This window comes from Castor canadensis, chromosome 16, assembly GCF_047511655.1.
Source record: "Castor canadensis chromosome 16, mCasCan1.hap1v2, whole genome shotgun sequence".
Classification (NCBI taxonomy): domain Eukaryota; kingdom Metazoa; phylum Chordata; class Mammalia; order Rodentia; family Castoridae; genus Castor; species Castor canadensis.
This window is the reverse complement of record NC_133401.1, coordinates 67,043,052-67,055,815: the sequence shown is the minus strand read 5'-3', so window position 1 is coordinate 67,055,815 and position 12,764 is coordinate 67,043,052. Positions and strand designations below refer to the sequence as shown.

The 12,764-nt window shown below is 44.6% G+C and overlaps 1 protein-coding gene, 1 non-coding gene and 1 pseudogene across 4 annotated transcripts in view; 2 read left to right on the top strand and 1 right to left on the bottom strand.

The window, feature by feature from the left end:
• Mrnip (MRN complex interacting protein) overlaps positions 1-12,764 on the top strand; it is a 29,286-nt gene that overhangs the window by 3,754 nt on the left and 12,768 nt on the right. For all 3 annotated transcript variants that reach the window (XM_020164207.2, XM_074057465.1, XM_074057466.1), the window contains 2 exons: positions 7,491-7,579; positions 12,642-12,717. In XM_020164207.2, the coding sequence (XP_020019796.2) occupies positions 7,491-7,579; positions 12,642-12,717 (165 nt within the window). The remainder of the gene's footprint in view (positions 1-7,490; positions 7,580-12,641; positions 12,718-12,764) is intronic.
• Positions 3,501-3,632, top strand: LOC141418356 (small nucleolar RNA SNORA51). The gene has a single exon (XR_012443012.1). It is a non-coding gene; the product is annotated as a small nucleolar RNA SNORA51 (small nucleolar RNA).
• LOC141418367 (small nucleolar RNA SNORA51) lies at positions 4,510-4,634 on the bottom strand (annotated as a pseudogene).

Here is a 12,764-nt window from a genome sequence, read left to right as displayed (position 1 = left end):
TTTTTTAATTGGTACTGGGGCTTGAACTCAGGGCCTTCACCTTGAGCCACTCCACCAGCTCTATTTTTGTGATGGGTGTTTTGGAGATAGGGTCTCAAGAACTATTTGCCTGGGCTGGCTTTAAACCATGATCCTCCTGAGTAGCTAGGATTACAGGCCACCGCACCTGGCCAGAGTGGCTTTCTTTCTGACCTCCTAGGGTCCTTGTGCTCACTGTTTGGGGCTTCCCTTTCTCATTATCCTGATTAGAAGTTATGTATTAATACGTCTGTGAGTGCTGTCCCTCCCACACTGGGAGTTTTCAGGAGCAGAGGCTCAGTCCCTAGCACAATGCCCCGTATGTAGATGCTCAGTAATAGGTCTCTGTCGAATGAGTAGGTGACCAGCCCCATATTGATGGACACTTAGATTATTTTATTTGTTTTGTGGTGCTGATGTTTGAACTCAGGCCCTCAAGCATGTTAGGCAAGCACTTTACCACTGAGCTACACCCTTAGCACCAGCAGTGAAACATTTTATAACTACCTCTTTGTTCACTTGAGCAACTATTTACTATTTACTTAGGACAAAGTCCTAGAAGTGAAATTGCTGTTTTAGATGCTATCTTCCCATCAAGGTATTTTAGTTATAAATGATACATTAAAATACTTCAGAGTGGCTTCAGTGAAGTAAAAACCAATGGGCTGGCAAGGTAATGGGTAACAGAGGAATCCAAGGGCAGAACCTCTTACCTACCCCTTGAAGAATCTGCTTTAGGAACTGAAAGGCCTCAGGAGGCTGAGGAAGCAGAATGGAGTTCTAGGCCCACATAGTGAGACAAAACAAAACAAAACAAACTGAAAAACTAGCCAGGTATAATGGCACAAGTATAATACCAGCACTCAGGAAGCTAAGGTAGGAGGGGCATGAGTTCAAGTCCTCCCTGGGTTACATAGTGAGACCTAGTGAGACCCTGTCTCAAAAGGAAAAAAAATAAAACCTTCCAGTAAGCCAAGCATCATTCTGTCTCCTGTCCCTCCGCCAGTTTCTTCCAACACCTTTTCTTTCTCCTCTCCTTCCTTTCCTGTTTCTCCCCAGACAGTAACATACTGTGCGCTGAGTCCACAGAAACTTGTCCTAAACCAGGTGAAATAGCCACATTCCAATTACAAAGTCCTGCAAGAAGCCATCTGATTGGCCTCAGTGGACTCAGATGTCCATCTTTGGCCCAGTCAACTGGACTTGGCTCTCAGAAGACAAAGGGCTGCCTCCTTAGCTGGGCAGACATGCCACATAGTGACTGCTGCTTATTTGATAGGTCATTATGCACCCCTAAATTCTCAAGGAAGGGAAGGCTTCACCTTCCTCCTATGTAATGGTGTGTGCTTATGGTGGTCCAGGCCACAGGAATACACACTAAAATTGGAGTGGCTGAACACAAGGGAACTTGTTTCTCTTGCTCTTGGAGAGATGTTGAGACCAGTGGACAGCTGTCCTTGATGTGGTCACTCAGGGAACCGAGGCTTCTGTCATCTTGAGCTGCTTTTATTTTCCAAGGCCTGCCTATGGTTGCCTCCAGCCACTAGAAGGGGCAACAGCATGGTTGGGGTGGGAGTTAGGGGACTTCTGGGAGCAAACATTTGAATGAAATGAGGTAGGCTCATGGCCAACCCTAACCCAGGGCAGGCTGGAGAATGTAGTCCGTGTAGGGGAGGATACTGTTCAGTATTCATTAGAGAGGTCCCCTGCCGGTTAGGCCAGATGCAGCTTATCAGTCTCTGCAGCTCTGCTGTTCCCCTTCCCAGCCTCTCCAGCCATCCTCACTGAATGTGCTGCAGACAGGTCTGCAGTCCTCACATGACTGGACTTACTGACAGCATTTGTCACAGGTTGTCACTTCTGCCTCCTTGAACCATTTTCTTCACTTGGACTTCCAGATCCTTTCTCCTGGTTTCCTTCCTACCTTCCTGGCTATTGTTTCTGTCCTCTTTGCTAATTTCCCCAACTTCTGAACATTGGAATACTTTAGAACGTACTCATTCCCTCATTGGTCTGAGATAAGATCAGCTGACAAAAACTGGGAAGGTAGCTCAGTGGTATAGCACTTGCCTAGCATGCATGAGGCCCTGGGTTCCATCTGACAACTCTCAAAGGTATTCTCAGATGCCAAGCCTGCGCCTAAGCTCATGCACGCTGCCCCACTCAGCTCCCTGCTGGATATCTAATAGGCATCTCAAGCTTGATTGGTGCTGAATGCGCCCATGCATCTCTTCAGTGCCAAGTCCCTCTTTTGAGGTTGTTTGATATAAAAACCTTAGAGTCATCCTTGGCTCCTTTGTTTTTTACATTCTTCATCCAGTCTCATCTGCAAATTTTGTCAGCTCTGCCTCCAAATTAGATCCAATCACACTTGTTTCTCACCTTACTCTTTACAGCAACTTCGTAACTCATCTGCGGGATTCTACCATAGAATCTATTCCCAACACCACAGCCAAAGCTGTGGATCCACCATGGTAGCTCATGGTGCTCCACTACCCAGAACGCTCCAGGTTATATTTTTTTGGTGGGAACCAGTACAAACTGAAAATGTGAGGTGCTGAGTTAGTTACCGTTCTCATCGTTGTGATAAAATAACTGACATAATGTAAAGGAGAAAGGATTTATTCTACCTCATAGTTTGAGAGATGTCAGTACATCATGGTGGAAAGGGCATGGCGGAGCAGTTCACATCATGGTGATCAGGAAACAAAGTTATGAAATACGGGAAGGGACCAGGGCACGATACGGCCCCTAAGGGCACGACCTCAGTGACCTCCCTCCTCCCAGCAGGATCCTTCTTCCACAGTTCCACCACCTCCCAGTAGTTTATTCAGATTTTGAGTTCATCAGTGCATTCATCTATTCATGACAGCAGAGCCCAAAAGCCCGTCAGCAGCATGTCCCCATACATGAGCCTGTGAAGGACATTTCATGTTCAAATCATAGCGCCTCCTTGTTCAAAGCACAGAAAAAAGAGCTGTTAAACACACTAAAAATGGGCTGCAGGTGTGATTCATTGGTAAATAATTGGCTTAGCTTGTACAAGGCCTTGTGTTCAGTGCTTAGCACCAAATAAGTAAAGTAAAATATAAAGTATTTTTCCCAGTCTTTCTTGACTTTCCATGATTTTACTAGGAGAAGAGGAGTGCTGGGGATTTAACCCAGGCCCTTGCACATGCTAAGCATACACTCTACTACTGAGCTACACCCCCAGCCTATGTCATTGTTTTGGGGTGGGGGGGTAGCAGTACTGGGATTTGAACTCAGGGCCTTATGCTTGCCAGGCAGGTGCTCTGTTACATGAATACCAGCTGTTTTTGCTTTCTTTCTTTCTTTTTTTTTTTTTTTTTATGCCCAGGCTGTCCTGGACCACTGTCCTCCTATTTATGTTTCCTACATAGCTGGGATAGCAGGTACATACCACCATGCTCAGCTTTTTTTTTTTTTTTTTTTTTTTTTTTAATAATGTAAAAATAAGTCTTGGCCTCCTGGTGCTTACCACAGGCCGTGTTCTTACACTGACTGTATAGAAAGAGGAGGCAAAGTAAACCTCCCCCATATACACATCAGCCCAGGCCCTGTTCCTGGTCTGTATTGTGAAGAGGGAGACATGGGGTGGGGAAAAAAAATAAGTCTTAATTAAAACAAGTTCGTGAGCAGTCCTGTTATAGTCACAAAACAATGGAAAAGTATAAAGACGGAGCTGCATTCTATAAACCACAGGGTTCCCAAGCCTCACAGGAAGTTTGAGCCAACAGAATTTTTTTAGACTTTTAACTAATGCAATTGATCTCCCTCTCTAGCAAGAGACATTTCAAAGGAGGCTGTAGTGAGTCATAACCACTTGGATGCTCTTTGGGAGTGACATGGACTCTCCTGGCTCTTGTTCAGAGGGGACAGTGGGATTATCTGAATAGAGGACAAACAGTCTCCCACGGAGTGTGCCAGGCTGCTGTTTGAGCCCATCTGTAAGGAATTTACATTTGCTGTTACACAGAGGGTCCAAAACCAAAACTGGAATCTTGGACTGGGTGCATGGCTCAAGTGGTAGGGTGCTTGCCTAGCAAGCACAAGCCCCTGAGTTCAAACCCCAGTACCACCAACAAATTAATGTCAATAATCAATTAAAAAAAAAAATTGGAGTCTTCTCTTCCAGTTTGCAGCTCTGACAATTCCTGGTCAGGTTAAAATGCCCAGATTCCCCCACAGTACATCTTGAACACCCAGCTTTTATTGATCAGGATAAACTTTTTCACCTGTCTGGCCTCAAACCTTGATCCTCCTGATCTCTGCCTCCCAAGTAGCTAGAATTACAGGCGTGGACCACCACACACATTGTGTTGTTCATTGAGACAGGATCTTGCTGTGTAACCAAGGCTGGTCACAAACTCAAGATTCTCCTGCCTCCACCTCCTGAGCGCTGGGATTACTGTTGTTACCTGTGTGTTCCCACCACACCTGGCCTCAGGGTGTCTTTTTTTTTTTCCTACCCAATGTCTTCCCATTTACAATAAAGACAGGGCCTGGGCTGAGGTATAGATTAGGTAGGTTTACTTTCCCTCCTTTTTCTATACGGTCAGTGTAAGAACACTGCTTGTAGTAAGCACCAGCAGCCAATGTCTTAAATTTGATATCTTCCTAAGGAAATCCAGCACGTAAATGATTGGCATTAGTCTTATTGTTCATCTTTGTATTGCGCAATGCCAGTTTTACTTTATTTATGTGTGTGGTTTTTGGCAGCACTGGGGTTTGAACTCAGAGCCTCACGCTTGCTAGGCAGGCGCTTTACCACTTGAACCACTCCTCCAGCCCTGTTTTGTGTTGGGTATTTTCCAGATAGTGTTTTGTGAACTATTTGCAGGGGCTGGCTTTGAACTTTGGGCCTCCTCAGTAACTAGGATTATAAGCATGAGCTTCCAGCACTCGATGCAATGTTAGTTTTAAATACAAATACAAGTATTTAGTACACATGCAGAATCACCAAAATTACACAGTTCATATTTCACAACTCATCTGTGCCTTACATAGTTTGTTCTGACCAGAACAGTGGAAAGGCTGCACAATTTGAATTCAGTTGTTTTTATTTCAGATGCCTCCGTGTGTGTGTGTGCGTGCGTGCGTGCGTGCGTGTGCGCGCGTGCGTGCCTGTCTGTCTGTCTGTTCTTGTGGTTCTGGGGATGGAATCCAGGGCCTCAAGCATACTAGGCAAGCACTCTACCACTGAGCCACACCCCCAGCCCTTCCTCCTCTTCTTGGTGTACACAGACATTCCCCTCTCAACCTATCCATCCTTGGCTCAGTGGTGGCTAAGGAAGGACTGAAAGGAAGAGGCACTGTGAGTTGCCTTCCAGGTTGTCATTTTCATCGTAAGTGCTGACTGACACAGGGACGTAACCAAAGTAAGAAATGATGCAAACAGGTTTTCTTAGTTTATGTTTCCAGAGTACCAGTGCCTCATTCACAAGTCCTGGTTCTCAGGCCACAGGGCCCCTCACCCCTGCCCCCCATTGTAGGCATCACTCACTCAGAGTACACTCGGGGTCACAGAGGACGCCACACTCTGGGGTACACAGGAATTCCGGGCCCGAGACGCACTGAGAGTGCTGTCTGCGATAGGGTGGCAGGGGTTGGTGGGTGTAGGTGACGCGTCCTCTGCTCACAGATACGCCCCTTTTCCATTGGACCTCACTTGCAAAACACAAGCTCGAAGCTCAAGTTCTAGTCATTCCTTAGCGTCTGTGTGGATTAGTTCCACACATCTTCAGGTGCTTACGTCTCTTCTGTAAAATGTCATCTAACCTGTGCACATCCTCCAGTGTACTTTTCCAGGGGTGGGAGTGGGCCTCTATGTTGCCCAGGCTGGGACTACAGGTGTACCACCTGTATGCTTTAAGTCATCTTAAATGACTTACAATACTGAGTGCAATGTGTATGTTATGTAAATAGTGTATTATAGTGTGCTGTATGTAAGGAATAACAAGAAAAGGCCTGCAAGTGTTCAGCACAGATAGTTTTTTTTTCTTGAGTGTTTTCCATCTACAGTTGTTAGAATCCTTGATGCACAATACAAAGGACTGTCTTTATTAAGAAGTACAAAGCGAGGACTGGAGGCATGACTCAAGTGGAAGAGTGCCTGCTTATCGAGTGTAAGACGAATTCAAACCCAGTACTAAAAAAAAAAAAAAGAGCCTGGATGGCAGCATACACTACTTGGAAGGCTAAGGCAGAAGGATCACTTGAACCTGGCTGCCAGTGACTCACACCCATAATCCTAGCTCCTTGGGAGGCTGAGGTCGGGAGGATTGTGGTTCCAGGCCACCCTGGCAAATGTTCTCCAAAATGACCAGAGCAAAAAAGACTAAAGGTGTGGCTCGAGCAGTAGAATGCCTGCATTGTGAGCGCCTGCTTTGCAAGAGTATAGCCCTGAGTTCAAACCCCAGGCCCACCAAAAAAGTTAAAAATTAAAAGAATCACCTAAGGGCACCATCTCTTGGGACCCCTCCCAGCCCTGTGAGCTTTACTCTTTGCGACTTTTCTGTCCCAATAAACTCCAGCTTTACACACACACACACACACACACACAAGAATCATTTGAACCCAGGAGTAGGAGGCCAGCCTGAGCAACAGTTGTCATCTGGAAGAAATTTGAATCCTGCACAAAGGAGCAAGGCTCAGGCCCAAGAAGCTGACAAGCCCCACTCAAATTTCATCTCCTCTCATCCTCCCCTCATGTTTCAGCTGCAGCCCCACTGGCTCCCTCGCCATTTCTCCAAATGCTGGCCTGGGTTCTCTGCTCTCGTTCTATTCATCGTATCTGCTGGAATGTTCTACACATCTGCATAGCTTGCTCCCTGTATCCTCTGCATTCAAGTGTCATCTTGGCCATTCTGAACACCCTATGTAAAATGGTGTACATGGTCCCCCATGCAACCCTACGACCTTTCATTGCCTACTTTCCTCAGGAGCCTTGTCATCGTCTGTAGGCCACATGTGGTACTTAACTTGTTTATCGCCTGTCTCCTCTCACTAGAAGGTGAGCTCCATGGTGACAGTGGTTGACAGCCACTGCTGTATGGTGTCCACACTTACACAGTAGGTGCTCAGTAAACATTAACTGAACAAATGAGTGACTGCTAAGTGGGAAAAAGTATCTCATTTTATTGTGTATTCTTTTAATTATTAGGGTAAGAATCAGTTCTCATATGTTTGGCCATTTGTGAAGCTTTTTATTCACGTTCATTACCCATTTTGTGTAGCACCAGCTGTTCATGTCCAGGTAGACCTGAATTGTGGCTCCAGAGCCCAGTCATTTGTATGTCACTCTAGAAATACAACCAGTTGTTAGGATTCCTGTTGCTGCTGCCAACATCTCTGGGCCTTGCAAACATGCCTCTGTCTTTCCGAGGCACATCTCATGGAAGTTTCTCAGCATTCTGACAACTTTTTAAACAATATATTTTTTTCCTTCCCAGGCTTATGGTGAGGGTTCTGGTGCTGACTGCAGACGCCATGTCCAAAAACTAAATCTGCTGCAGGGACAAGATTCAGAGCTGTCACTCAGGTACAGTTTCTTGAAAGGGGCATGATATCTTACCCTGTTGTCACTGTCTTCTTCCTTCTTTTTGCAGTACTGGGATTTATACTTAGGGCCTCACACTTGCTAGGTAGGCATTTTACCACTTGAGCCACACCCCCAGCACTTTTTTTTGGCTTTAGTTATTTTTCAGGTAGGATCTCAAGTTGTTGCCCCAGGGCCTCCCTCAAAACTGGAATCAAAGGTGTGCGCCACCATGCCAGGCTTATTGAATGAGGTAGGGTGTCACTAACTTATTAGCTGGGCTGGCTTTGAACCTCAATCCTTGAAATTGCCACCTCCCAAGTAACTGGAATTATAAGTATGAGCCACTGCACCCAGCCTCTCTGTTTTTATCTTTATTGGATGGTGGAAGTATACAATGGGGAAATCCCTTAGATTTCCATGTTTTGCAGTATGGCAGATTAATCACCTGAGCAGTCCTACTGAAAATAACTAAAAATGCTAGCTACAATATTTTAAATGGATTAAGAGTCAGCAAGAAAATATGAAACCTGAGTGGGGGGGCGGTTAGGAGAAAGGCAGCACAAATAAAAAAGTCAGACACAAATATTCCATAACATAATATTACATGTTTAATATGCCTGATTTTAAAAAAAGGAGGAGCCAGGCACTGATGATTCAAGCCTGTAATCCTGGCTACTCAGGAGGCAGAGATCAGGAGTATCACAGTTTGAATCCAGCCTGGGCAAATAGTTCATGAGACCCTATCTCAAAAAAAACCCTTCACAAAAAGGGCTAGTGGAGAGTGGCTCAAGGTGTAGGCCCTGAGTTCAAACCTCAGTACCACAAAAAAAAAAAAAAAGGAGTTGGTAATCTGAGAGACTTTTTAAAAGAGTCAAGTATAATTTGAAAAAGAACCAAAAAGAGTTTGTAGAAATTTAAAGTGGAATCATTGAAATGATGTCTGCTTCAGCATTCTTGGCCTCTGTGCAGCATTCTTCCTTCCAGGGTATGGGCAGGACCCTTCTGAAATGAGGAGAGTCTTATGACCCGCTGTTGGACAAGGGTAAGTCAGAGAATTTATTTATGACCAGCTCCAAAACAGAAAGGCAGGGAAAGATTAGAGTTTCTGTGACCTACCTTGGAGAAGGAAAATTCTAGTTCTATGACCTGCCTTGTGGAAGATTTATGAGTCAGGAACTGTGGTCAAAAACCAAAATATATCATAATATCACAACAGTCAAGTGCCAGTGGCTCATACCTATAACTCTAGCTACTTGGGAGGCTGAGATCAGGAGGATTGCAATTCAGTGACAGCCCAGACAAATAGACCCCATCGCCAAATATAACTAGAGCAAAATAGACTGGAGGTGTGACTAAGGCAGGAGAGCAGGAAGCCTGAGTTCAAACCCCAGTCCAACCAAAAAAAAAAAAAAAAAAATAGTAATATCACACCATGAAACAAATGCAGCTAAAGAGATTAGTGGACTGAGGGCATAGGTCAGTGGCAAAGCACTTGTCTAGCATGTTGCTGGTTTCAATCACTAGCAACACACACACAAAAAAAAAGTCAGACTAAAGGGAATGGGACAAAGGTAATATTTAAAGAGATAAGAGCAGAGCATTTTCCAGAATCAAAAGAGTTAACATCATCCTTGATTCAGCAAATACAATAAATCCCAAACCATGTAAAACCATTATTTTTTTTATAAACAGGATGATGTGCATATAGGAAATCTTGATAAAGCTACAACACTACTACAACTATTAACTACTAGTTAATTCAGCAAGATCATAGCATCAAGGTCAACATATAAAATTAAGTTGTATTTCTATACAAAACCAAATACCATTTATAAGAGCATTAAAAAAATGAAATACTGGGATTGGCAGAGTGACTGAAGTGGTAAGAGCACCTGCCTAGCAAGCGTGAGGCACTGAGTTCAAATCCCAGTGCCACCCAAAAATATATGTATATATATGTGTGTATATATATGCCAGACGCCAGGGGTTCACGCTTGTAGTCTTAGCTACTCAGGAGGCAGAAATCAGGAGGATCGAGGTTCAAAGCCAGCCCCAGGCAAATAGTTCTCAAGACCCTATCTCAAAAATACCCAACACAAAACAGGGCTGGCAGAGTGGCTCAAGTGGTAAAAGCGCCCACCTAGCAAGCGTGAGGTCCTGAGTTCAAACACTAGTACCACCCAAAAAAAAACCAAATACTTAGATAAATATAACAAAAAATGTGAACTATCTTCTTTGTAAAAGTTGTGAAACATTACTGAGATACTAAAGAGGATTTGAATTAATGAAGAGTTGTCACATGTTCCTGGATTAGAAAACTCAGTAATGTTAAAATGTCCCTTCATTCTAAATTCATCTACAGAGTCAACCCAATCCCAGTCAGAATTCCAGCAGGCTCTTTTTCTTCATATTTCACACTATTTATTTCCCATACTGTTATGAGAAGACAAAAAAAAACCACAAAGATGCAGCATTTTAAATAAAATAAAATGAATTAATAAACTCTGGGCCCAGGAAGGGCTGAATGATGAAGAAATCTTCGCAGTCCTGCACTGTCAAAAGACAGCAGGATACGGTTTTTCCTTCTCTCTCTCTCTTGTTTTTTTTTTTTTTTTTTTTTTTTTTGGTGGAACTGGGGTTTGAACTCAGGGCTTCACACTTGCAAAGCAGGCACTCTACTGCTTGAGCCACACCTCCAGTACATTTTTTGCTCTGGTTACTTAGAAGATAGGGTCTCACAAACTATTTGCACAGGCTGGCCTTGAACCTTGATCCTCTAGATCTCAGCCTCCCAAGCAACTACGATTGTAGGCTTGAGATGCTGGTTCTGGGCTGTTTTTCCTTCTCTTGAAAGCTAAGCATTATAGAGAAGAACCTCCTGGTTTCCTCTCCTAGCCCTGACAATAACATGGTGGGTGACCTACCAATCAGATCCTTGATTTCCCCCAGTTAACAAACTGGGTAAAAGAATAGTTTGCTTTATTAGAGGTAATTCAAGTTAAGCATTACTTGGCCAGCCATAAAATGTTCTTTAAAAATGTGGCTTCTGCTGGGCACCAATGGCTTACACCTGTAATCCTTGCTACTCAGGAGGCAGAAATAGGAGGATCATGGTTTGAAGCCAGCCTAGGCAAATAGTTCCTTGAGACCCTATCTCGAAAAAAACCCTCCACAAAAAACGGGCTGGCGGAGTGGCTCAAGGTGTAAGCCCTTCTGTAGCTGGGGACGAAGTTCAGTGGTAGAGCACTTGCCTACCATGCACAAAGCCCTGGGTATAATCCCCAGTGTTGCTGAGCCAGGTCACAGGGGCAGGGCCAGAAGGTTCTTGGTCTTCTCAGAGAAAGAGAAGGAGATGTAGCAGAAGCCAGGTCGTTAATGCAAAGCAAAGCGAAAATACACCCTTGGGCAGGCTCAAGAAAGAGCAGCAGCTGCCCCAGTAGTCCTGAGACTTCAAACTTTGGGGTCTGCAGTATGTGGACCATCATTCCTGAAACCAGGTATCAACTGCTGGAGACTGGGGTGTGCATCATGAATTCCTTCACATGTCAGGCAGGGGAGTTTTGAGTCTTGAATGGTGAACCCTAGCATGTCATTTCCCAAAGACTGCAGGAGCTGTGAGTCAGTAAGACCCTGCTGTATGTCAGTAGTCATTTTGTTGATGTCAGTGGGTATGATTTTTTTTTTTTAATCAACATCCAAGCCATTGTTCTTAGTCATCAAGTTTCCTGACTCCCTGCCTAAACCCTGTTTTACCAATACTTAAAAAAAAAAAAAGATATTTTTTTTCCCCATGAGGCTTTTAAAAAAAAAAAAAAAAAAGGCCAGGCACTGGTGGCTTTTGCCTGTGATCCTAGGTACTCAGGAGGCAGAAATCAGGAGAATCACGGTTTTAAGCCAGTCTTGGGGAAATAGTTCTTGAGACCCTATGTCGAGAAAATCCATCACAAAAAAGGGCTGGTGGAATGACTCAGAGTTTAGGCCCTGAATTCAAACTCCAGTACTGAAAAGGAAGGAAGGAAGGAGGGGAAGAAGGAAGGAAATCCAAAAATTTGCATAGAAATGCAAAGGATTAGAATTTCTAAAATAGTTCTGATAAAGAACAAAGTTGGAGGACTTCTTCAGTCTGATTTCATGATTTACTATTAATACTTAGGGCTGTGAAACTGGTGAATGACTAGATATCTATACACTTCAGCAGGGAAACAGCTAAGCCAACTGGGATGTATTCATACAACGGAACAGTGCTCAGCAACAGGATAGCATGAGCAAATCTCAAAACAACGCTAATAAACCAGGCATGGCACATACACCTATAATCCCAGCACTCAGGAGACTGAGGCAGAAGAGGCACAAGTTCAAGGTCAGCCAGGGCTATCTAGTGAGAACCTGTCTTAAAAAAGCAAATAAAAAACAATGCTGGAGCTGGGATGTAGCTCAGTGATAGAGCTGTTCCTTAACATATGTGAGGCCCCAGATTCCATCCACAGCACCAAACTCTGTTAGGCAAGTGCTCTAACACTGAGCTGCAGCCCCAGCCCTGGTGTTGGGTTCAAGGTTATAGGAAGGTGAACAGAGTTCCCGCCAATAGCTGGGGTGACCCTGCTCACCTGAATTCAAGAATCGACCTTGGGGCCAGGTGTTTCCACATGCATGATCTCATTCTGCCTTCATAATAGCCCTGTGAACATTATTGGTTTCTTCTGACAGATGACGTAACTGAGGTAGCAGTGCCCACATACAGCAGAGTCCAGTCTAATCCTGTAATAGCTTTGTCAGTTGGGTGGACGTGAGCTTGGCCATATCCTCCAGTGCTCACACTGTAAATGTCTTCCCTGGTCGCCCTGCCCTTCAGTCACGAGAAGCAAATGCTCCCTCTGCCCAGGCCTCCTGAACTGCTAGAGGATGAATGGATCATGTCAGGACAACAGCAATGTCCCCAAAATCCCCCTAAACGATCTTTGACACCCACTGTCAGGTCCTTGCAGCCTGCTGTCTTCATCATCTGTGTCCTTTTTATCTTCCTTTTCACTTTACGAAGGCATATTTATGATCACTTCCTCAGGTCTCTGGAAGAAGTCGTAAGTGCCAATGGAGAAGAAAATGCAGGCCACCCACAGGCTGAGAACTGGAGTCTGCAGGTGAGCTGGTGGCATCTGTCCCAGCCCCGCCTCCTGGGCTGCTGTGT